Source organism: Caretta caretta, chromosome 1 (assembly GCF_965140235.1).
Source record: "Caretta caretta isolate rCarCar2 chromosome 1, rCarCar1.hap1, whole genome shotgun sequence".
NCBI lineage: Eukaryota > Metazoa > Chordata > Testudines > Cheloniidae > Caretta > Caretta caretta.
The window spans coordinates 144,380,116-144,404,994 of record NC_134206.1 but is presented as its reverse complement, the minus strand read 5'-3'; the positions used below and the strand labels follow the sequence as shown (position 1 = coordinate 144,404,994).

The following is a 24,879-nucleotide window of genomic DNA, read 5'->3' as shown; positions in this document are numbered from 1 at the left end:
GTAAGCCCAGGGGGTGAAAAAGGAAATCTGTGGTGAGCCACTGTTTTGACAAATTTTGCAGAAGTCAGAGAGCAGTGTGTCAAGTCATATAACATGTGACACAAAACCTAAGCAGAACGGAATGAATTAGAGAGCTAATATGAAAGCTCAGAGGTTGCTGAGGATTGCTCTGGAGGATTAAGCAGCGTCTAATGACAGAACTCTCTGTACTGTCCAGGAGAAGGGTAAAGAGGTGAAGGAAACATAAGTTTCCCTTCCGCCATTTTCTCTTTCAAGTCTTAGCAGCATAGCCCCGGGAAAGTGACAATGCTGAAAAGCTCCTGTGCCATATTACAAAAGGACATTGTGAATGGCTACAGCTAGTTAATGAGAAAAAATGTTAAAGGAAGGACAGTGCATCACAAAATGTCCTTCTCCTGTTTATTTGCCATGTACAGGATCGTTGTATTTATTTCATTAGCGCTCACTTTAGCACTTTGCTAAAGAGAAACACTTAAGCAGATGTCTAGCCAATTTTGAAAAAAATGAGTAAAAAGTATTGTCAAGTCTTACACCTTGCCAATTTTTGTGGGATTGCAATTATATTTTCCTACTTTTTCTTTAATAATCTATCCCCCCTTTTGCTGTGTCAAAGAGCCATATGAGCAACAGGGGAAACTGTAAATAAAATGCTATCAGGTCACAAAGTAGGCAATGGGGGGGGAAGATTTTTCTCCCTCCAAATGTTCATTTACAGTAATCTGAAGTGTTACTTGTTCCAAGAGCAAACAAACTTATTTCAGACAGACATGTAATTTTGAAGAGTGCCCCCTTAAATATTTTCTAAGCAATGAGGACAGACTGTGTGTGTGGGATTAGACCCTGGGACTTGCACTGGGAGTTAGGCACCTATCTTGATTAGGCACTTTGGTAAGTCCCATTCAGTGGTTAATTTGTATCAGGGCTTGCCAGGGCTGAGCCCCGGCATCTCTCGGCTTGGTGGTTCATAGCCCCAGCACCTCTGGGCTTGCCGCGTCAGTAAAAAGTAAAAAAAACTGCTTGAGCCCTGGCACCTCTTTCATTACAAATTAAGCACTGGTCCCACCAAAGGCCTGTCTGTCTCTTTAGGCACCTAAGAACCTTTGTAAATCTGGCCCTTTCTCAAGCCAAGGAATGACAGGCTGAGTGGCACAATTCTCCCGTACTTGAGATAGAATAAATCAGACAGTCTATAGATTTTTTTGTAATATGCACCTCTCAGCTGGAGTTGGAAACACAGACATAGGCATTTTCTTGGTCTTTGTTTCATATTTCATTTCATTTCGGAGCACTGGATCTTATATTTCCCACCTGGAAATGGCACATCATGAAGGGGCTCACTAATTTAATTCAGGCAGTGACTCAAGATTTATCGGTCATTCCAATTTAGGTGGATCCTTGGGATCCTTAGATTTTCCCTCTGAACCTTCATTCTCAGTCCAGGTCTACTGTACTGCTAGTTTCTATGTTCATGTTTGAGGTGGGAGTAGGGGCATCTTATGTATCCTTCTTTTAGACCTAGAGGCTTCCCCATATTTTCCCTGCTGTAACTATCCACGCAGGAGGATCAATACTGCAGCCATCATTCAGACAGAGGAACACTGGGTGTGAATTTGCTTTGGAGCTCATCAAATCTGTTTCTTAACTGGTCAGAGGGTATTACTGTTGCATAGCACATGCGGCATTTCTTCACCCCACTTCTAGAGACTCAGGCTATGGCTACACTAGCGCTTTTGTCAGTCAGGGGTGTGAAAAAACACACCCCCTTACCAACATAAGTTACAGCGACAGGAGCACCGGTGTGGTCAGTGCTGTGTCGGTGGGCAACGCTCTCCTGCCATTATAGCTACTGCTGCTCATTGGGGGTGGTTTAATTATGCTTACAGGAGAGCTCTCTCAGGCTTGCAAAGAGCAGCTACATGGATGACCTTAGCCTGTCGCTGCAAGGTCTGTAGCATAATGGTGTCAACCTAGCCTAATGCGTTCTGAAGTCCCTGCTGGCCTAGGGTTACACTAGTTTAACAAAAGGAGTACTTGTAGCACCTTAGAGACTAACCAATTTATTTGAGCATAAGCTTTCGTGAGCTACAGCTCACTTCATCGGATGCATCCAATGAAGTGAGCTGTAGCTCACGAAAGCTTATGCTCAGATAAATTGGTTAGTCTCTAAGGTGCCACAAGTCCTCCTTTTCTTTTTGCGAATACAGACTAACACGGCTGTTACTGTGAAACTAGTTTAACAGGAGACGCTCTGCTCTTCTCCAAGGGCTTCTAGTGTTTCAAAACAAATAAAAGGGACCAGTAGACAATCAAAATGCTGGCGTTCCTAAATTAAGGCTTGGTTGCTTATGTAACTGTGGGGTTTGGGGTGGTGGGGTTATCCTGATTTAGCCACTTTGGCTAGTCCTACTAAGCTGAAAAACAAATGCTCCTGTGTCCTTTTGAATTTCTGTGTCAGCAACAGCTTGGAGGTGCTAATATTTTGAGTTTAAGATAAAATGCAATTGCTAGTTCCATTAAATGTTTAGCATAAAAATGACTTAGTAAAAGTATGGGCCTATGTTAGAACTTGTAAACTTTGAAGCACACGTCAACTCTGAAAGTAGCTCTAAAATGGCATTGTAGAGCTCCTTTTTCACTGTCCCATGGTGCTAATTTTTAAAAGTTCAAGTGCACAGGTGTGTGTGTGGGTGGGTGTGTGGGGTGTGTGCACATGCGTCTACTTTGTGTACTTACCATAACTGCCTGCTCAAATTGGATATTTAAGCATGCAGATAACTAACGAGCTGCACCAGAAGCACAAAACTAATTTGCATCTGCAATGTGGGAATTGTGCATGTAAATCAGGTGTGTGAATGCTCACATATTTTGGTGTATGCATTTGCATGGCCACATTTGAAAAATCAAGACCTCAATGACTCCCTATCATATCTGATTAATTAACAGGTTTACAAAAAGTTTTCTGAATGCCAACCCTGAAAACTCAAACTGGAAGCTGGAAGTCAAGCTGCGTATTTTCTGGCTTGTTCTTCCTCACAACTAATAAAGATTCTGCAACTGGACTTCAACAATTCTACTGATGATGCTTGAGCTGGAATAAAATCCATCTCACACTCACCTAACTGCAATACTAACAAGACCAGCAAGGAAAATATGACTGGCTATACATAGGAAGTAGATTCTCTTGAGTCATAAGATGCCAAATTTACACTCCCACTTCTTCAACCAAAGCTGCACTTTTATAGGTTAAGCTGCCACAGTGGAGCTAAAGAACATTTGTCTTAGAGGAAAATTAATTAGTTAATTACTGTGTAATCCAGATTTACTCGAATTCCAGTTAACTGAAGTTCCCAGGCCGCCAAAAGTTGGTTGTGAACTGACTGAAGCTCTGCTCCTACAGAGCTCATAAGATCTCCAGAGACAGAGCTTCAGAGCCTTTAAGCTCTGCATGACTGGCTGTGCTTCTGAGGAGTTTAGAAGCTTTTCAAGACTAAAGCTTTGAATCTGAGGCACTTAGCAGCGCTGAGAGCCCATTCTTTTTCTCTTCCGATGAGCTGAGCGGATCTCTGAACATTGATTCTTTCCCTCCACTCCTCAACTGTTTGGTCAGCTAGCCTTCTGGCCTAGACAAACCTCTCAGGTATAACCAGGGGACCGCTGATTATCCAAAGCCACAATCATGAAGATTCTCTTCTGTTTTGAAGAGATCTCTTCACAGGAGATACCTTGGACTGGGATAGCATCAGGGCTGCAAGCCAGTATTGGGATGCACTGGCAAGAGAGTGTGGGGAAATTTGCATGTTGCCTGCTACAGGCCTGGGTATTAGTTCTTTACTTGCACGAATACTAAATTGACATTATTTTTAAAGAACACTCTATTTTAATGTATCTAGAACTCTGTTTTTCTATTGGGGAACATAACACATGATAAGCACTAAATGATAAATATTTTCAGAACAGCCATACATTTACATATTAAAATATTACACAATAGTAGTCAGAAAAAGCCCTGTGTATTTAAGCACAATTAACAAGCTTTCTTCTTTCCCCAAACCCACTTGATAATTTTTTTGTCTGTCCACACATACTTTTCAAACAGGAAAAGAAATATCGCTTTCAGAACCAAGTAGACAAAATGAAAGAAAAGGTGAAAAATGTAGAGGAAAAATCAAAAGAATTTGTTAATAAGGTGGAAGAGAAGAGCCATGACCTCATTCAGAAATGGGAAGAGAAGTCCAGAGAGTTCATTGGCAACTTTTTAGAGCTGTTTGGACCCGACGGAGCTTGGGTAGGTACTTCATTCCAGGAATTCTGTCTGCCTTCGATTTATTCTTAACACAGACCCATAGCAAGTGCTTTTGCTGCAGTCTTTGTTTTGAAAGCCAATCTAGCAGGTCAGTGCCAATTCCACTCATTTCATCCCACAACATGTACTAGAACCACAGTGCAAACATCTCCCGCTTCCAATGTCCTTTTCAGGCCAATTTCTGCGTTTGTATTTTTAAAAGGCACTACCAACATTATGTAGTGACCAAGTATGTTACAGTGTAAGACTGCATTAGGTAGTACTGTGTATTAACAGATACATTGTACATTTATACACAGAGGCCTATTTCCCCCTCCCTCCCGCATCATCAATAAACAGGAGTTATGCACCTATACCAGGGAAAGCTTATACTCCAGAAAATGGCAATAAAGAGACAGGGAAACATTAAAAATCTGAATTTGGCAATATTTTAAAATAGCATAATAAATATAAAAATGGTCATGTTGTAGTCAGGTGTAAATTTATACTGAGAAATTATTTCAGTCCCTAATAATCAGACTCATAGGGATGCCTGCAGAGAGATACACATCTTAGGCCAGGCTTCAAGATGCACTTTTGTAAGTCACTTCTTTTTGTGAACAATTGACCCAGCCACTTTCATCCAGAGATTTCATGGAGCTTCCCAAAGGTGGTCATAGGATTATTTACAGTTCTCGTTTTACAGCTGGGGAGACTGAAGCACAGAGGGGTTAACTGAGTCACACAAAATTGCACCTCTGGGCCTACCCTTTCCTTCATTCCCCACGTTTGTTACTCTAATTTAGTGTGTCATGTCTAAAACTGGACTGTAAGCTGTTCAGAACAGAGAGTGTGGCTTATTTGTTAGGTAGAGTGCCTAAAGCCAGGTCTCCACTGCAAACTTTTGCCAACATAGCTCTGTTGGTCAGGGGTGTGAAGAGATGTGAGCTGATCGGTGCAGCTGTGCCAGCAAAAGCCCCTAGTGCAGAAGCAGTTATACCAGCAAGCATGTGCTTTTGCCAATATAGTTCATTTCATGTGGCTGGAATAAGCATTACTGGCAAAACTGCTTTGCTAAGATAAGTGGCATCTGCACTATACTAGGCCATGCTCTGAGTCATTGGCTGAGCTAGGAATAGAGGCCAGGGCCTTGACTCAGTTCCCTGCTCTAAGCACTAGAAAAAATACCATTGAGAAATATTTTATCTTCAACATTAGATATTTTTATAGACTGAAATTCCTTAGTGAAAAGCAGTTGGCTAAAACTCCTGCTAAAGAATATTTGTTGGCTCTCTGATTTAGGATGGCAGATGCAGAGTAGGAAACCAGATGTAATTTTATGCAGACACATTTGCAGAGCAAAGTCCCATAAAAGCCTCTGGTAAAGAGTGAAATCAGAGCTGGCACTGTTCTAAGGAAAGCTTTAGTGACAGTGAACTGAGGTGTTTTCAGAAATCATCTTCAGCCTGGCAACTGGAAATTGGTTGGTTTTTTTAATAATGATAACTTGTTATTAGTGTCAAAACTGTTATTAACATTAATTTGCCACATCATTGTTAGTTAGATGTTGCTTTGAATGTTGACATTAAAAGTCCAGGAATAGTTATAGGCATGTTATATTCCTAGATCAGTAATTTGCATTCCATTAATATGCTATTATTATAATTACTATTTGTGAAATAATACACTTTGTGCTGGCATCCCTTTTCTAAAAGATAAACTAAGGGCTGGGCAACCCACTTAAAATCATATATAATTTCTGGAAAAGGTTAAAATGCTGTTTTTCAAAATTGCAAAGGATGGATAGAATTCATTTGAGAATTTGTTCACCAAGATAGTTTTATACACAGTTTATTTCCTTCAGATAGTCCCACAGGTGCTGTGATACAATAATAGTGAATGTGATATAAAACTCTAGGAAAAGAGCCAGACCGAAAGCGGTCTTGCAATCTCACACTTGTGTAGTGCAGTACAACGTAAAGCAGATAATGAGCAAGTTCCCTGCACAAACCTGCTGGTGGTGTGAGTATTACAGCCTCTGCTGCTCTGGGCTGAACTATTTGAAGAAAGATGTTCAAAAAGGTCCATGTTTTTAAAAAATAAAAATGGTTACAAAAGTCCCTCAGAAATAGAGCAACATTATAGGAAACTAGTTTAAAGAGCAACCTGCTCAGTTCCCCAACTGGGACATCTCAGCTTGTGGAGAGCAATCCTGATCATTGCTGGAAATATGTTTGACTGGCCAGAGCCTGAAGTCAGTCATATGTGGGCTTCAGGGTCCAGATTGAAAGTATATTGTGCACTAAATGCGGGATCCTGGATTTTGATTAGACTGACCGTAAACTGTGGCAGTATGACCCCACTGAAATGTCCATAGTGTGTTGTAGAATCAGAAGCTCAAATAGCAGCAGCTGCAGACCTTCAGAGGGAGTTTTCCAATGCTTAGGTTCTTTACCTGGTCACTTTTATTTTGTAAAGAAAATGAGACTTCCATACACAGTAAATGCAACTTTTGCACAGCCCCATAGAACTTCCTAAACCCAACAAAGACTCTTGCACCAATACTTTACAGAGCCAGACCACATCACTTTCCTCTCTTAACCCTCCACACTAAAACCCCTCATTGGGACTGCTACTGAAACTGATTGTGATGCTGCTACAGGCTTGGGATCTTTGCCAGCATTGATTACATTCTGACAGCACTGGACTAGTCACACTATTGACCCTTTCCTGCCCGAACCGGTCCTCTACTTAGCAGGCTGGAAGCTACTGCAAAGAGCAAGAACTTTCTGCTAGCCCAGGAGATTTACAAAGCATTGAATAGTTCAAACCTAGAGAGCAGGACAGGAGTAGAGACACATGGCCATGGGTGTGGGAGGGATACCAACCTGAATATTGTGCTGAAGTTGAATTTACTGGGGTTGTATCCTCTTCTACCATTTGGTTTTGCAGCTGAAGGCAGAGTGTGACATTAAGTTGATAATAGCTAGTTAATTTTTAGAGTTCTATTCAAATAGAAGATAAAATATAAGGTTGGTGTGGGGGCTCTGGAGTTAATTGAGATTTGTTATTCTAGTTTGGTACTTCACTCCCTGGGCCAGTAGCAACCAGGAGCGTGGTGGAAGAAACTAGCTTAGTCCCCAGAAGTCAGAAGGGCCTTCCATTCATTTCAGCAATGCCTCTCGCTGCTGTTGTAGTAGATCTGACAAGCTCCAAAGGGAGCCATCCAACCTTCTTGGCCAGAAGGAAGGTCACCACAGCACAAGATCTTGATGACTTGGGGGAAAAAACCAAATTGAGAAAAATCATGGAATTCTTGGGTCCTCCAAGAGGAAAAGAAAAGCAGAAAATACTCAGCAAGCTGTATGATCAGAACATTGCTAGCTACTAGCTACTTATGGTTTTTGAAATCATACTAATTGTTATAGTATGTGAGCACCTCATACACATTCATAGATTTATCCTTCTCATAGCCCTATGACTGGTCTAATAGAAAAGTATTGCTATCCCTGATAGAGAATAGAGCTATAGCATGACTGAGCAATTTACATAACCACACAAGATGTCTGGGCACAGCTGAAATAGATGATCTCCTGTATTCCTGTACTTCAGCCATGAGGCCATGCATGGCACTAGAAACATATGATGTGCCATATTAGAGCAGGTCATTCATTCATCTAACCCTTATTCTGCCTCCAGCACTGGCAAGTACCACATATTTCAAAGGAAAGTTAAAAACCAAATCATAACACACCTTGCCAGTTATTCCTCTTTAGAGCAATGGAAAATGAAATCCAACCCAAGGTTTTTGTTACGATTTCTGGCCTGTATTTGTATGGGTTATGTGTGTTGTGGTTAGATGTGTAGATCCAGCTGGTATTCGGCAGGCACAGAATTGGAACTCTAGCACTGAGCAGGAGGGGGACACATCTCCATCTTCCGTGCAGCAGTGGAAGCTAGCCATGAGAGGGTGGGGCAGGATTCATCTGGAGATTATTGTCCAGCTCTGACCAGGAGAAGTTCTGGCAGCAAAAAGGGCTCAGAGTTTGGACAGAGAGAAAACCAGCTTCATGAGACAAAAGGTGACCCAAAAGCTTAACACTGCCAGATGAAGTTGCGGCTAGTTGGCAGAGAGCAAGTCACGCAGTTTTGTTGGACAAGAGCTGGCTGACAAGGCCTTGACTTGCTGTGCAGAACTGTTAGCTAGAAAGCGCTCTTCTTATTTTGCGTGGAAATACTCTGGAGGAGGAAGCCTTGGGGCAAAAACTTAAGGTGTGCTTTTAAATCATGTTAGTTAAACTGGTGTCAAAGGCTGTGTGGACACACTTATTTTGGCTTAAACTAGGCTTATTTAGGTTCGTTAGCCAAAAATAAGAGTTTGCACCAGTTTAGCAGGTTCGTGGTGCAACTTTTGCAGGTAGATAAGGCCTTATTCTTTTCATTAGAACTCGGGCTGCAAGCAGCCACTTGCTCTGTGCAGGCTAAAAATATAGGGCATGTGCGAGCAAACACATTTTAACTAACCATCTTTCTAAACAATGGTGTAAACAGGGTTTAACACCTTTCAAACCGTGTTAGTGGGTTGTGGTCCAATCCTCGAAGGAAGCCCAGAAGGGGACAAGGTTGTTAACATTGTTGTCAAAAGTGTCAACCCTGCCTCTGCTGCTGTTTAGAAACATGTTAGTTACAATGTGTTAGCTCACACACGGTCACACCTGAGCTACACTTTGCCCTGAACAAGAGCACAGTCCAGCTGCAAGCTGTTGAAAGAATTACCAATACAATTCAGTGACTCAGGCAGCAGTAAGAGCTCCAAAAGAAGTATCCCAGACAGCACCTTCCCCACTCCACCTTGAAGGTTAAGCTCCACGTCTCCTTTGTCACAAACTTAACAGTACATTGCTGCTCTCAAAAGTGACTACACCAAAATGTGGCATCTTGTTTTGCTCAAAAGATCTATTCCATGGGTGAAGTCAATGGAGAACTTCCTACTGACTTGAATAAGGTCAGGATTTCACCCCATACTTGTATCCAGAGTCATCTCCGCTGGCTACAACAACAAAGTGAAGGCCGGTTTGTACACACATCACATAAGCGTAGTCCCATTGACTTCAGATGTGAATAACCAGGGCCGTCTCTAGGGAAGTGCGGGGCCTGGGTGGAAGTGACTAATCCGTCACTTCTGGGACCGACTGCACCGGCTAATTGCACTGGCCCACATGGCCCCCCAAAGTGTGGGGCCCGGAGTGGTTGCCCCGATTCGCCCTACCTAAGGGACAACTCTGTGAATAACCACCAGGTTGCCCAATCTGACTTTATATTTCTCTGACTGACTCCTGTTGGTACAGTGGAGCCAGCCCAGCTAAGCGAGAGTGAAACGAAGTCTGTTCTGGCTCACCCAGGAATCGAACAACTAACTAAATTCTGCCCTCAGCGTCTCTGCAGAGATCTGCAGGATGTGTAGTGTAGCTGGAAAGCTCCCAGCAGCACTTTTGCATCCACACCAGTTTGCTGGGTACCCAAACCATTTGGCTTGTAAAGTGTGAGCATTTGCCTGGAATGAGTGAGAGGCAACAACACAGGGGACTCCAGGGTGCCATTTTGACTGGCCATATTTCAGAGCAGAAATGCATGTTAAGCCTCTCCCTTTCCTCAAGGTCAAAGAACCTCTCCCCTTATGTAGGTAACTATCCCCAACTGGCCTCCCAGCACCCAACCCCCTGGTTGTTGTGCCTGACTCACACAGTCTCTTTTTCAAACTGCTTTTCAGAAACAGATGTTTCAGGAGCGAAGTGGCCGAATGCTCCAGGCCTTGTCGCCGAGGCAGAGCCCAACCAGCAGTCCAACGCGCGGCCGCTCTCCATCCCGCTCTCCGTCGCCGCCCTCCCCCTGGGTGTTCAATAAAGCCTCACCCCCTTCCTCTCCGAAAGCGGCCTCAGCCTCCATCAGCAGCATGAGCGAAGGAGATGAGGATGAGAAGTAAAGAAAAATAAACAATTAAAAAAAAATAAAGATACCACCACTCATATAACCTGCAGGTGGCTGGGAGGAGAGGAGCTACATACAGCTGTTTCTAACAGAGGCGAGTGCACTGTAGGAAAAGGCATTGCAAGGAGAGTGGTGCATTGCAAGGGACGAGATCTCAGGAACAGCTCATCTCTGCCCCATGGGGGCTCAGACACACCTGGACAACCAACACACACATGACCTTGGAGTAAGTACCTGTCACTAGTCACCACTTGCTGCAGCTGCTAGGGCCAGACAAGAACCTCGGGGAAATTGCACTCAGGGGAATATTCAGCCCCTGAGCTAGGCTGAGTCAGCATGGGCACAGCAGCAGCACTGCGTGAAGAGATAATTGAGCCACTTCTGGACTCTGCATGTACCTTGGGTGACCCGACAATATTAGGGGCTTGCTCTTCCATAGGCATCTATACCTCCACCTTCGGAAAAAAAATGTGTCCTGATTTTTCACACTTGCTCTCTGGTCACCCTACTAAACTTGAGCCCTGCCAGTGTGATGTCACAGCAGCAAAAAGCTTCTTTGTTACAGGAAATGTGGTTTTTTTTCTTTCAAAATAAAAAAAGCCACCAAAAAACTAAACCAGGCCAGTGCAACAGGGATCTGGCCAGTCGGCACTGGAGATGCATTGAACAGATTGAGTTTAATGAATGTTTGCTGACCAGGCCTTTGTCAGGGCATGTGCAAAGGTGAATATAGTGTGAATCCAATTTGCTTTAGCAAATCTCACTCCTTGTTCCTAGTGCCTCAGAAGCCACCTGTTGTGTTCTGGTTTTCTTTGTGACATTGCTTTGAAGGTTGCAGTGTAGGACAGTGAATGTTCTAGCTGGGATTTCTTGTCTGGGGGGAAAATATTTTAAAGAATTGGGCTGTTTTAGTGATCACCTTAAGAATACACAGGAACCAAAGCCCCTCAGCCACACTTCTCCTGGGACTACCACGCCTTTGGAGATGTCAGTTATCAACCGACTGTCTATGCAACAGCGTTTCTACCCATCCCATGTATCAATCAGATCAATTTTAAAACTTTTGGCATATCTCTAAACAAGACAAAAGCATATACGGACTGTACTTTTTTACAGCTATGTATACAGTACATGCATGCACACACATGGATATGCATTCCCAGTCTGGGATCCAGTTAGCTTCCTGCTGGCAACTGCCTTTAATACATCCAAACATGGGGAGCCCAGCTGGAAAATAACGAAACTTTATACATAGAATTGGATGCTGGTGTTTTCTCTCCTTCCCTCAGAGCATCCTCATATCCCTAACGGAGCCACAAAAACATCAACTTTAAGAAATTTTCTCCTTCTTTTTACACGATCATGTTGAAATCACCAGCCTCTCAGCTCAGCATGAGATGAGACTTCCCTCATACTCCATCTACGCCAGATCAGCAACCACTGGGAGGGGTGGCTGTTGGATTGTGTGACATACCGCTCTGTGGCTGGCTGAACTACCTCCCATAAGATTCCCGTGTTCCTCCCAGCCTGGAAAATTAGATTAGAAACTGATCAGACAGCACTACAGAGAAATGATCTGCTCGATCCACCTCTACAGCAGGGGTCCCCAAACTGTGCAGCATGCCCCCCTAGGGGGCCCAGGAGGAACATTTGGGGGAGGCAGCCCCCACAGGGGCAGCGAGGGAGCACCACCCAGCTCCACTCCCACCCCGCCCCTAGCTATGGTCCCAGCCTTGGCTCCCTTACTCCTGTCCATGTCCCCCACTCCTGGCCCCAAGGGGGGGCACAAGGTAAAAAGTTTGGGGACCACTGCTCTAGAGGCTGCTGTACTGGACCTACTTATGTTCTTATGCTGGCATGTCAAGTGTTTCTCCATCCAGTCCACTGAGTGGTTTGGGCACCAAACCAGCAAGGCATACTAAACCTGCAATAAATTCCAATTTGCAGCCTGCCCGGCTGCCAGAACAAGGAATGGCATGGACAACAGTAGCCAAAAGCCAACTGCTTCACTTGCTTCCTTCATGCTGCGAGCACATCACAGTGTGAAAGTTACTGTAGATTTTAGTATTCTTCATTTTGTTGGTTTCCTGTACAGACAGGACAACACAGCTCCAGTGGGAAGGAGAGAGAGACAGGGGGATTAAAAAGGGTGAGATCAACCAGCAAAAGAAGAGGACTTTGCTCCAGCTCATGAAGAACAGACTAACAGTAACATTTCAGAGAGGCATCAAGAATAGGAGTTTGTGAAAAACAGGTGTTGGTGTGTAAATGTACAGTGTGTGTTCATGTATATCAAGGTCCTGGCAGCAGTTTACCCTCTGGCTGCATTCCCTTTCCCTGCAGAGTTAGAAATTATTGGTAATGAGCCCCACCCTCAGCGGTTTCCAGGTGGGCCACTGAAGGACTCTAGCACCAGGCCCCCAAGCCAGCCCCGTGTTTTCCCTCTATTAGCCAAGTACTCCGTTATCCACCCAGCAAGGCCTAGCTGATTGTTCATATGCAACCTCAGCCCAGCCCTTATCTGACTCTCTCTCCAGGAGAGACATCCTTGCTGAGTAACTGGTTTTCTGGAGACACCACCAGTCCCTTTACAGAGTTGCAACAACAGGCAGCTATCATGGTACCAGGGGCACTCACTGCTTTTTACTAGTGAGAATGACAAGAGGGCCACAGTGTCTGGCTGCCACCTGCCCTGTGAGAGAGGATAGTGTAATTAAAACCTTCCTGTTCACCTTAGGCAACCAGCTACTGTAATTTCATCCCTAGGGTGTGCTTGTTTGTTCTTCTGATTTCTCCACTCCTCAGTTTTTCCCATCACAAACCACCCCTTCACAGTGAGAACAGCCTGCTCTCTACGGTGCTGTTTATACCAAGAAGCCCTGTCCAAATGAGATTGAGGCTGTCAGGGTTGGTGGTTTTTTTGTTGTTCAAACAATGCCCTCTGTTCAGCAAAGTTTTGGAGGAAAATTAAACTGCTTGGCTAGTAATGGGAAACAGGACAGACACTCACCAGAATGACCTCATTTTAAGCTTAACTATTGCTCCCAGAGTCACGTGTGGTTTACCGAGTGACAAAGCCATATACCTGTACCAGACGTGTGGTCTGCGTTTGGGATAAGACTAAGCCCGAACGCCTGTTCTCTTAGTAAGGATACCACCCTCCATGCGTATATCCACCATGCACAGAGAAGACAGGCAACCTCCTTACCATCTCTGGACATACAGATGATGATTTGCACTTTTTGGTCATCACTGGGTTTCATTTTTTATTTTTAACAAGTGTTGCTTTATTGTGTTCCTATTTATAAGCCCAAGCTCCATGGGGAAAATAAATTAAATACAACAGAGAGTGCAGGTTGCCTTCTTTATTTTACTACGGCTCTGCCGGAACGTTCTTTGGTAACATCAAGCCCATGTTCTAACCCCAGTGGCTCCATTATGGACATCCCCTGTCTCTACAGCCACAATACTAAGTGAGCTGAAAAACAGCACAGCCAGCCATTCTGACTTGTCCAAACCCCTGCTGCTAAACTCATCCACCTCCCAATTGTCTCTCCTATTAGCTCCTTGCCAACCTTCCTCTTACTCTTAGCTTTGCAGTGTATGCCTTGTGTTTCCTTTACGCCAAGCACCTGCCTTCACCACTTACAGACCCATTTCTTCCAGGAGTTTGTCCTGTGTGGCTGTCTTCAGTATTGCTTCCTCCCTCACCTGCACCGCTGTCCCATGTTTTGTCTCGTCCCAGATAGACTGTAAGCTCTTCAAGCAGGGAGTAGCCATCTCTTATATATAGTTATACAATTAATTAAAGAGTAGAAAACAGGATTTTACTCTCTTTCTGCTACAGTATAGCTTCTGTTAGACGGCACCCATAATTGGTAGGCATGTAACCTTTTAATTAATTTCCAATTAATATTAAGTTGTTAAAGATAAGGGCGCAATAAAACCCAGCTTAGCTTTCAGGTTCAAACGTCTAGGTCAGTTACAGAAAATGTATTTAGAGAGGACCACTAGGAAACACTTTAGGGATAGCACTGAACTTTATTCAAAAGGAAGATGATTAGTTAGGCAGATAGGCATGCAGTTACCACATACACAAACACTCACACTCAAAGATGAAATGGTGTATTAATGATCAGTCCACTGACAAGAATGAAGTACTGTACACCTTGTAATCCTGGAAACACCCACCCCTACCCATGATGTTAATTGGAACTCCCATGCAATTAGCAAAACTACTTTTTATACTTCATAACTCTGCTAATTAACATTAAACTCCCCTTCATCATAATTATATTGCCACAAACTTATTGGCTCTTTATATTATACATTATTTAAATTAACAGCTGCATCAATGTCCTTCCCATACTATCAATATAGATAGCATTTTAATCAAACTTTTATAATTCTTAAAAACATTGAAAAACCTTGCTTCAACTAGCTATAACAAAACCATAATGGTCATGTCTTTGCTAACTCTTACTTTCCCATAACGCACTTTCTCCAACTTGCCTTTAACTTCTCACACTAGCATCTTCAGTTTCCTGTATTCCTCTCCACTGAGGCTCCTAACTTCTACTTATTCTTAACCCAAACCATCCGATAGGCTACAGGTGCAATGAATTTAAAATAATGCAATTCTAAAACATCTGGGCATTTATATTCAAGAATCAGTCCCTACCCTTAGTGTAGACATGGAAAAGTTAGTTTCCACATACAAGACTATTTCCTTCCTTTGTCAAGTTCACCACCACTAGGTTTGGGCCAAGGGTGCTTGCTCTTGGCTGGGTTTTGGAGGATCTTTTGTTGCTGGTTTTGAAATAGATATTTCATCTACTCCCTTTCCTCCCCCCCCACCTCTTTATTACAGCTTCTCCCTCACTCCCCTCTCGCTACAAGCCCTGATTCAGCAAAGTATTTCAGCATGTGTTTAACTTTGAAGTCAATGGGACTGCTTACTTACTTAAAAATAAACATGTGCACAAGTACCTTGCTGAATTGAAGAGCTGCAATCCACAAGAAAATTCAATTACATTTAGTGAAAGACGTGTTTTCTAAACTAGAGGGTCACACAGTTGTTTCTGTAGGCCAAGTAGATTGTGTACACCAAGGGGACTCCTTACCTTCCTCCACACAAGCTCTCTGTGCACTACTCTCCCATCCCCTTACATTTCTTTCAGGAGCTTCCTGAACCTGAACCGCCCCTTCTGTGCACATCCTCTCCTCAGGCCAGGTGCTCTATGTGCCCCCCATCTGCTGCTCTGCCACATACCACGGTTCTGTCCCTCTCCTCCCATACCATTCTCTCCACCATCCCAGGGGCTCCATGTATGCCGCCATTGCACCTTCACAGGTGCGCCACGTGCCCCCCAATTCCACCCATGTCAGAGGCTCTGTGTGCACCCCCACTCCCCACTTCCTTAGGTCTGAGAGACAAATCATTCAGTGTCAACATTTTAAAACTATTGGGAGGGAGGACAGAGCTGGGGTAGGAGGCGGTGTTATGTTTGAAGGCAATAATGGCTGCCGTCAACCGGGTCTTTGGTCTATAGACAATTAGACACTGGCTAAAGCTGTTGGCTCTGCTAACCAGATGCCATGGGCTCCATGTGTCCACCATTTTCATCCTTCTGGTTTTTCAGTTTTACTCAAAATCAACAGAGTTCTGTCCGCTGGTGCCTAGATATTGGTATTCAGGTATGCTGCAGCATCATATATCATGAGTTTCAAGCCTTCCTTAGTCTTTGCCCAGATGCAGTGGAACCTTTGAGCTACTCTTAGCTTTCCCTTTTGATCCTGATTTACCCCCCCCACACACACACACTTCCCCTAGCTTTCACAGTGGAGGCACTCAGGGCACTGCTGGGTGTTCTGGATTACTTGAAACTACCATTATTTAAAGACTCAATAGGAAAGTTTTGGCCTGGCTGAAGCTCTAAACAACACAACACTTTTGACTTTCCCTTTCTCTTCCCCATTAAAAATTAGTCAAACATCTCATGACCCTGATTTCACTCTTTTCCTTCTTTGATCTTAAATTTACTTTAGCAGTTGCAGATGAAACATTCTTCTGACAGTCATAGCTATCCCTGAGCATGGGGGGCGGGGGGGGGGGGGGTGGAAGCTGCAGAGAAGAGCTAAGAGCATGTACGAGCTGGAGATACATTTTATGCTCTAAAATAAAAATAAGGATTTTAAAAATAATTGAAAAGGGCAGAGAAACAAATGATTTAAAGGTACAAGTCCCCACCAGAATCATCGTTGGTTACACAAACTTTTCCCCTGGATAAGATGGATTTTTAAAAAAACTGACTTTCACACAGCAGACCTGCTTCCTGTGTGTGTTGCTTAACAGTAGTGACCAAAATAATTTGTATTACTTTTACTCATAGGAACCCTTTAGAGCACTGGTTCCCAAACTTTAACAACCTGTGAATCCCTTTCACTAAATTGTCAAGTCTTGCGAACCCCCTCCTAAAAATGAATATTTCCAGGGATTTTCTCCTTTACCTGAGTATAAATGATAAAAGCAGTGATCATGGAAATATAAAATTTGTTTTTATGACATGCTTATTACACACTATTTATTATTATTATTTATCATTACAGTATTTTTATTACATTATGAAAACGGCTTCCAAGATCTCACTTTCATAGGTTGTATCACTTTGAATAAGCCTGTTCTAAGACAAGGCTCCTATGTTTCATCAAGGAGTATCAGATGCGAAACAGCGTGAAGGGATCTAAGAAGCCAACTCAAAGAGCTCCTCCTACACAAGCATTCAGGTCTTGAGCAGTCCAGGCAAACAACGCACGTTACAACAAAGCTTAAACTTGTTCTGCATAATAATTTAAAAACAATACTAGCTGCCTATTTAATTTTAAAAACAGCAAAAAATATCCACCTCCCTTTCCATTTTTTATCAGGAGTCTTGAAGTTTAAATCTCCTCAGTGTGATAGATATGCTTGCTTTGATCTGCTTAGCTCTTGGAAGTCCAGGGGCTCCGGGCCCCATGCTGCCCAGGGTCCCTAGGGACAGCCCTGTCTGCCATTAGGGAATTTTTCCCCCAAACCCTCCTGTAATATTTCATGAACCCCAGTTTGGGAACCACTGCTTGAGAGCCAATCCAGCTCCAGGAGAGGGAGCTGCACTCTTAATTCTTCAATACATTTGTCACACAAATACCATTTACTAGTTTTTGACCCCATTGTCTTTAAGACCCTGATGTTTTGAAGACAACAAGCTTCATTCTTATCTCAGTTATACCAGCGTGAACTGGGGGGTGTTGCAAACCCCGGTGAGAACAATCTTGAAATTAATAGGCACTGAGGGTAGCCGGTGCCCCAACATATATCAATTATCTCCTCCAGTTTCAGCCAGGTACCAAAATAAGTTAATGAGTCATAAACCAAATGTAAACTTTTAAAAGAGTGTTTACACAGGAGCTTGAGCTGGCGTAAGTAAGTTTATTTTAAAACTGATTTGACTTAAATTGGCGCAACGTGTATGAATAGTGTGGGGCTAGGTGGATAAAATGAAACATACTCCCATTGGAGGTAGAAACCTGGAAATCAGTAATAGGAAGAAGCATGTATTGAAGAGATAAGTAGATTTATAGACATTCACAGTGTGGTGTGTAAGGTTAATGATAATTTGTCTGAATCGGCAGAGATCATATCACAAAGCAACAAGGAGAGAGCTCTTTTCCACATAGCTCTGATGTGAAAACATCTAGAATACAGTGTTCAGTTCTGTATACTTGCGTAATACATATTTAAACACATACAATATCTGTCTATACACACACCCCTAATCTAATATACACAGACATGCATTGATTGGTTTAATTTATCAGGAAACATTTTAAAGATGAGCTAAACACATATAACGTGTAGGTGACAATTGTGTGGGAATATTAATGACCATTTACAAATATTTCAGGGGCTGAGAACCAATGAAAGAAAGGAAATATTTAGAGTAATGTAAGAGGGTACTGATAGGCAGAAAGTCATACAAGGAAAATTTTAGCTGAATATCAAGAGACAGACATTTAAAACTAAAGTAGTCAAACATGAGATGGCATACTGCAGGGAGTAATCCTGAATAGGCAGGGATACAGACTCAAAGATCTAACAGGACTTTTTGCCATCTCCAAAGTATGTGATTATTTTAATGAATTCTAGGCATACAGCCAGCCTGATCGCCTCTTGTTGCTCTGTCTACTCTTCCCTTTTCATCTTCTGTTATAGTCTCCTTCTGGACCTTTTCATTCCTTCTTTCATGTTAATATGGGCCCAATCCTGTCATCTTCACTCAAGCAAGATTTCCTTAAGTTAAGTTGTAGTTTTGCCTACATAAAGACTGCAGGATTGACTAATAGAGTCACCTCTTTCTTATTCACACCATTTCCCTTCCTTTCTCCTGCTCAAATTGTCTTTAGCTGTGTTTCCTCCTGTCAGCCCCTTCCTTTCTGTCCTTGTTTTACATTGAAATGCTCTAAATTGGTTTAAAAATCATCCTGGTGGCTCTGCCACCACAAAGTTCTGCCCTCTCTGTTGTGAAGCCCAGGAAGAGGTCATTCTTCCCGCCAGTCATTAACCTGGGGAAATGCTGCTGGTGGCTGTGCTGAACCAGAAGCAAGAGGGCAGATAGCCATGAGAGTCATTGCAAGAGCAACTACAGTAAGAGGATTTTAAACCAACTGAAATATCTCTAAGGCACTTTTTAGAGTAGAACCACTCTTTAGGGTGGACCACAGAAAATAAAGCTCCTGTATCAACCAAAGTGAAGCAGCACAGTCTCCATACTCCCCTTCCAAAAACAGTGTGGCCGAGATTAAAACTCCCCTTGTTACAATGTACTCCTGGGTTTGGCCTTCTTTCAGTCATACACCTTGGTATGCTCATCCCCCCATGACTTCAGTGGAGTGACACCTGTAGAACAGAGCAGAATTTAAAGAGCTCCAGGAACCATTGCTTCAATGAACAAATTGCTTGGGAACGGATTTTTGATACATGATGCAGTTTTCTACTGTGTATGCTGTGTGGGTTGGTAATGTTTTCCAGGCAAACGTCACTCTTTTTGGCAGGGCATGTGAGCATGTGCATTAATACAAGGCAGGGCTTCAACACAGCCAGCTTGCAACCTAGTCTGGAAATACAGTCAAGAGGAAGAACACCACCAAGCAGAGACAAGTTGAAAAGCAGCTCTCACTTTATTCAGCATAGACCTAAGTTCTGGATTCAAGTGCATTACAAACTAACTCCCGCACATACAGTTCCCCTAGGGCAGGGAAGAGTGTTAGTATTTAGGTCTGTTTGTTTGCCTGCGATAGAATTTTGGATTTGACTTTTTGATGCTCTTATACTAAAATGTGTAAACAAGGGACAAAGTTGATGTGCATCCTGGATTCCTGAAAGGTCCAAGTTCCTTGCGTCATAGGTTTGCCTATGTGGGCACCTCATCCATTGAGCGATGCATCCATAATGATCTTCATGCTTGGGGAGGATGAAAGGAAATGCATTCCATTATGAACACAGTCTGGGTCTGTCCACCACCAAAGGGAGGAAAGAGCTTCAGGGTGGGTGGTTGGGGGCACAGTCAGTAGCGAGTGGAGCATCAGAGAATGTGCTCTCTCAGACAGCAGAAGCGGAGATGAACAAAGGCAGTGACATTTTTGTGCATGCCACCATGTGGCCAAGAAAGGAAAGGCAAGTTCTGGCTGGGACCAAAGGATTTCAGGTTACCAAAGCAATCAGCTCTAGCAGAATCAGGAACCTGTCCCATAGTAAAAAGAAAAGGAGTACTTGTGGCACCTTAGAGACTAACCAATTTATTTGAGCATAAGCTTTCATGAGCTACAGCTCACTTCATCGGACGCATAAAGTGGAAAATACAGTGAGGAGATTTATATACACACAGACCATGAAAAAATACACATTGTAAGGAGAGTGATCACTTAAGATGAGCTATTACCAGCAGGAGAGTGGGGTGGGGGGAGAGAAAACCTTTTGAAGTGATAATCAAGGTGGGCCATTTCTCTCGTTGGAGTCTGTTTTCGAAGTTTTTTTGTTGAAGGATAGTCACTTTGAGATCAGAAATCGAGTGACCAGAGAGATTGAAGTGTTCTCCGACTGGTTTATGAATATTATAAAGATGTATACAAAGATGGACTACAAGCCATCAGGAACAGTATCCCCGATAATGTCATGGCAAACCTGGTGGCTGAACTTTGTGACTTTGTCCTCACCCATAACTATTTCACATTTGGGGACAATGTATACCTTCAAATTAGCGGCACTGCTACGGGTACCCGCATGGCCCCACAATATGCTAAAATTTTTATGGCTGACTTAGAACAATGCTTCCTCAGCTCTCGTCCCCTAATGCCCCTACTCTAAAAGTGACTATTCTTCAACAAAAAAACTTCGAAAACAGACTCCAACGAGAGAGTGCTGAATTGGAATTCATTTGCAAATTGGATACAATTAACTTAGGCTTGAATAGAGACTGGGAGTGGTTGAGTCATTATACTAAGTAAAACTATTTCCCCTTGTTTATTCCTCCCCCCGCCCCCACTGTTCCTCAGATGTTCTTGTTAACTCCTGGAAATGGCCCACCTTGATTATCACTTCAAAAGGTTTTCTCTCCCCCCACCCCACTCTCCTGCTGGTAATAGCTCATCTTAAGTGATCATTCTCCTTACAATGTGTATTTTTTCATGGTCTGTGTGTATATAAATCTCCTCACTGTATTTTCCACTTTATGCGTCCGATGAAGTGAGCTGTAGCTCATGAAAGCTTATGCTCAAATAAATTGGTTAGTCTCTAAGGTGCCACAAGTACTCCTTTTCTTTTTGTGAATACAGACTAACACGGCTGTTACTCTGAAATCTGTCCCATAAGTAGATAGGCATGTGCAGAGATGATGTCAATGCATGCCCCGATGAACTCCTGAGGCTGTGTGGGAACAAACATCAACTTTCTGACATTTACACTGATTCCCAGGGAGGAGAGCAGTAGAAGCAGCAGGAAAGTCTACGCTCGAGCCTTGTGTCTGAACTGTGCTGCTAGCAGTCAGTCATCAAGAAAAGGGAAGACGAGGGCCCTTTGACACTGGAGGTAGCCGACCACTATGGAGACCACCTTGGTGAAGATCCAGGGAAAAGTCGTGAGTCTGAATGATAGAACCCTGTATTGGAAGTGCCAAGGGCCCACTGTAAACCTCAGGAATCATCTGTGGGTTGGGTGGATAACTATGTGAAAGTGTCTTGCATATCCAGTGCTGTAAACCATGTGCCTCTTTCTAATGAAGGTATGAGTGTGACCATACGGAACTTTGACTTGCATATGAAGCAGTTGAGATGACAGATCTAGGATTGGTCTCCATCCTCCCTTTTTCTTGGGAAACAGGAAGTAGGTGGAGTAGAAGCCTGTCCCTTGGAAGTCTGTGTGCACAGGCTCTATCGTCCCTATTTGTAGAAGGGAATCCACTTCCAGAGCAAGGATACTATCATGAGAATGGTCCTGGAGGCAGGCTCAGGAATGTGGATGATGTAGCATCATGAACTTGACTGTATAGTTATTTTTTGAATGACATCCAGGACCCACTTGTCCATTGTTCTTGCACTCCAGGTTGATAGAAAGATAGTTAGATGACCCCCAAAGGTTGTGGGGTGCAAGAACAGTGGGGTGCAATGTGGCTGATGGCTCCCTAGATGCTTTCAGAAATATCACTTACATGAAGATAGAGTGTGTGATGTCCAGGGCTGTGGTGATGGCCCAGGTAGATGGGACCATTGAGTCTTTTGACACTTGTGGGAAGGCTCATAGGGCTGCTGATGGGAAAATGGAGGAGCTCTGTACTGTTGTGCAGGAGGTGGCAATAGAATTTGCACTTAGGTGCTGGTGTATAAAGGCTCAGCGATCACAGGGTCACACTAGAGTCTTTGAGTGTAATGAATCATCCATCTTCTGGTTGAAGAGGAGCGATTCATCAAAGGGAAGTGCCTTGACTGTGTTCTGTACCTCCCTTGGGAAACCAGAGGACTGTAACCAGGATCCCCCTCCTCATCATGATCCCTATGGCCACAGTGCTCAAAGACATGTCCACCAAATCTACCATGGCCTGGAGTGTCATCCTGGCAACCAATTTGCTTTCCCCTAAAATAGCCTGCAAATATATGATTTTATGAAAGTATGCCAATGACTGTGAATATGATGTCACTAAAATTTGTTTCATGCAAAAGGTCTCTTGTAAGGTATCATTACAAAGCTTATAATCTACTGAGAGTGGTCATCCTATTTGTATAAATGTATCATTCTTGTATCTGAAACTAGAAATATGAAATATAACTCTGAGGGCCGATTGTAATTATGCAAAGTATGAGCCATTAATGGTCGTTTGGACTCTTGATGGCTCCCATCAACCAGGACAATTGACTGTGGATGGCTCTGTTTGCAGGCAGGCCTTCCTGTGAGTCAGGCTGGGAGGAATGAAGGCTTGGGGTCTTACAGTGACATGTGATCATGTCACCTGAACTGGAATCCATCTTTAACCTGGTGGTTTTCCATTGAGAAGGAGGGGTGGGAACCCAGAAGGACAAAGGATTCCCACCTTATGCAAAAGATATATAAGTGGGTGTAACAGAACAAAGGGGCAGCCATCATGAGAAATCCCATAGCTACCACCTGAGCTGGAACAAAGGCTGTACCAGGGGAAAGGATTGCGCCCAGACTAGGAAGGCATCCAGTCTGTGAAAGAAACTTATTGAAACATCTCTGGGGGTGAGATTTTATCTGTATTCAGTTTTATTGCTGCACTAGACTTAGACTTGCGTGTTTTATTTTATTTTGCTTGGTAATTCACTTTGTTCTGTGTGTTACTACTTGGAACCACTTAAATCCTACTTTCTGTATTTAATAATATCACTTTTTACTTATTAACCCAGAGTATGTATTGATACCTGAGGGGGAGGGGGGCAAACAGCTGTGCATCTCTCTCCATCAGTGTTATAGAGGGCGAACAATTTATGAGTTTACCCTATATAAGTTTTATACAGGGTAAAGTGGATTTATTTGGGGTTTGGACCTCATTGGGAATTGGGCATCTGAGTGTTAAAGACAGGAACACTTCTTAACTTGCTTTCAGTTAAGTCTGCAGCTTTGGGGCACATGGTTCAGACTCTGGGTCTGTGCTGGAGCAGACTGGCATGTCTGGCTCAGCAAGACAGGGTGCTGGAGTCCCAAACTGGCAGGGAAAGCAGGGGCAGAAGTAGTCTTGGCACATCATTTGGCATCCCCAAGGGGGTTTCTGTGATCCAACCCGTCACAGCATGGTCCTGCTGGAGAAGTTGATCCACAAATTCTAGTAATTGGCCAAAATTCAAAAAGTCATCGTTTGCAAGCAATACCATGTAATTTGAGATGCAGAACTGAAGGCAGACCGACTAAAAGACCTTACAACTCAGAAGGTCCAGTCTTTTTACACTCCTTGTCAGTGGGAGTGGAACATGGGTGTTACTGTCTGGCCTGCTCAGTAGCAGCTTGAATAACCTTGGGTGGAGGTAAGCAAACAAAAACTCAGACCCCTTCGCTGGTATACACCTTTGGGGTGGACAAACAAGTTGCTTGGGCCAGTTGGAGAATGGTAGCACTGATTGGTAGTGTCACTCTGGTCGGTACCAATTCATGCAGAATGTCCAGTAATGGATTTTGGAATATGGAGGGCCTTAACCAACCTTCGTAACAGGGCCTGAAACTGGTGGTAGTCATCCGGGGAGGGGAGGAGTTGATGCTGCTTCATCCAGAGACGAGGAAGGGAACCACTTCAGATCTGGCAGTACTGCCAACCCCAGTTCTGAATATCTACTCGATGAAGGCTGGAGTGGCGAGATAGGGGACTCCTCTCAGGCGGATTGAGAAGGTGGATACTGGGGCCAAGATCCCCAGTCTTGCCAACCAGGAAAATCTGGCGGTTGCTGGGGCGGTCCCAATGGAGATGGGTATCAATGGGTCCTGTGCTGAGGGAAGGGAGGATATTGCCATTGGGCAGGCAGAGACTTTGGATGCTCTCGCTGTTGGTACAGGAGTGGTGGACTATGTGCACAGAGTTCTCAGACACCGAGAAAGTGCACCTGACCCTTGTTCAAACAACGGAGCTGTTGGAACTGAGTGAACCGCAGGGGAGTGCTCAGGAACATGACCTGAAGATGGCAAATGCAAAGCAGGAGAGCGGAGTCCCTTTGGAGGCGAATGCACTGGAAGATGCGGGAATCTCACCTCATTTATGGCAAACAGTTCATGCGGTCCAGGAGCCAACACTAGTCTCCCTGGTACCAGCGGCACGTATTCCACCAATGGAACCAGAGCCAGAATGGGGGCAGAGGGCTGTCTTGGAACCGATGAGTCTCATGACTTTGGTGGTACCAAGGAAGAGGGGGTATGAGGCTCAGTGACCGGGACCAGCGTGTCCAGCATTCTATGCAACTTCTTGTTATGCTTGTGCCTTGGAACGTGCCGTTTCTCCGTGGCTGGAACTCAGGGAGGAGCAGTGTCTTTCTTGAGCCTTGAGGAAGACTTACTGCCA

The 24,879-nt window shown here is 43.7% G+C and overlaps 1 protein-coding gene across 5 annotated transcripts in view; it reads left to right on the top strand.

The window, feature by feature from the left end:
• The window catches only part of PCYT1B (phosphate cytidylyltransferase 1B, choline), a 45,127-nt gene extending 31,487 nt beyond the window's left edge, over window positions 1–13,640 (top strand). For 4 of the 5 annotated variants that reach the window (XM_048863315.2, XM_048863324.2, XM_048863296.2 and 1 more), the window contains 2 exons: window positions 4,118–4,306; window positions 10,074–13,640. In XM_048863315.2, the coding sequence (XP_048719272.1) occupies window positions 4,118–4,306; window positions 10,074–10,286 (402 nt within the window). In that variant the 3' untranslated portion in view covers window positions 10,287–13,640. The remainder of the gene's footprint in view (window positions 1–4,117; window positions 4,307–10,073) is intronic. The other variant, XM_048863335.2, reaches the window with a different exon arrangement.
• Window positions 13,641–24,879: the final 11,239 nt, after the last annotated feature.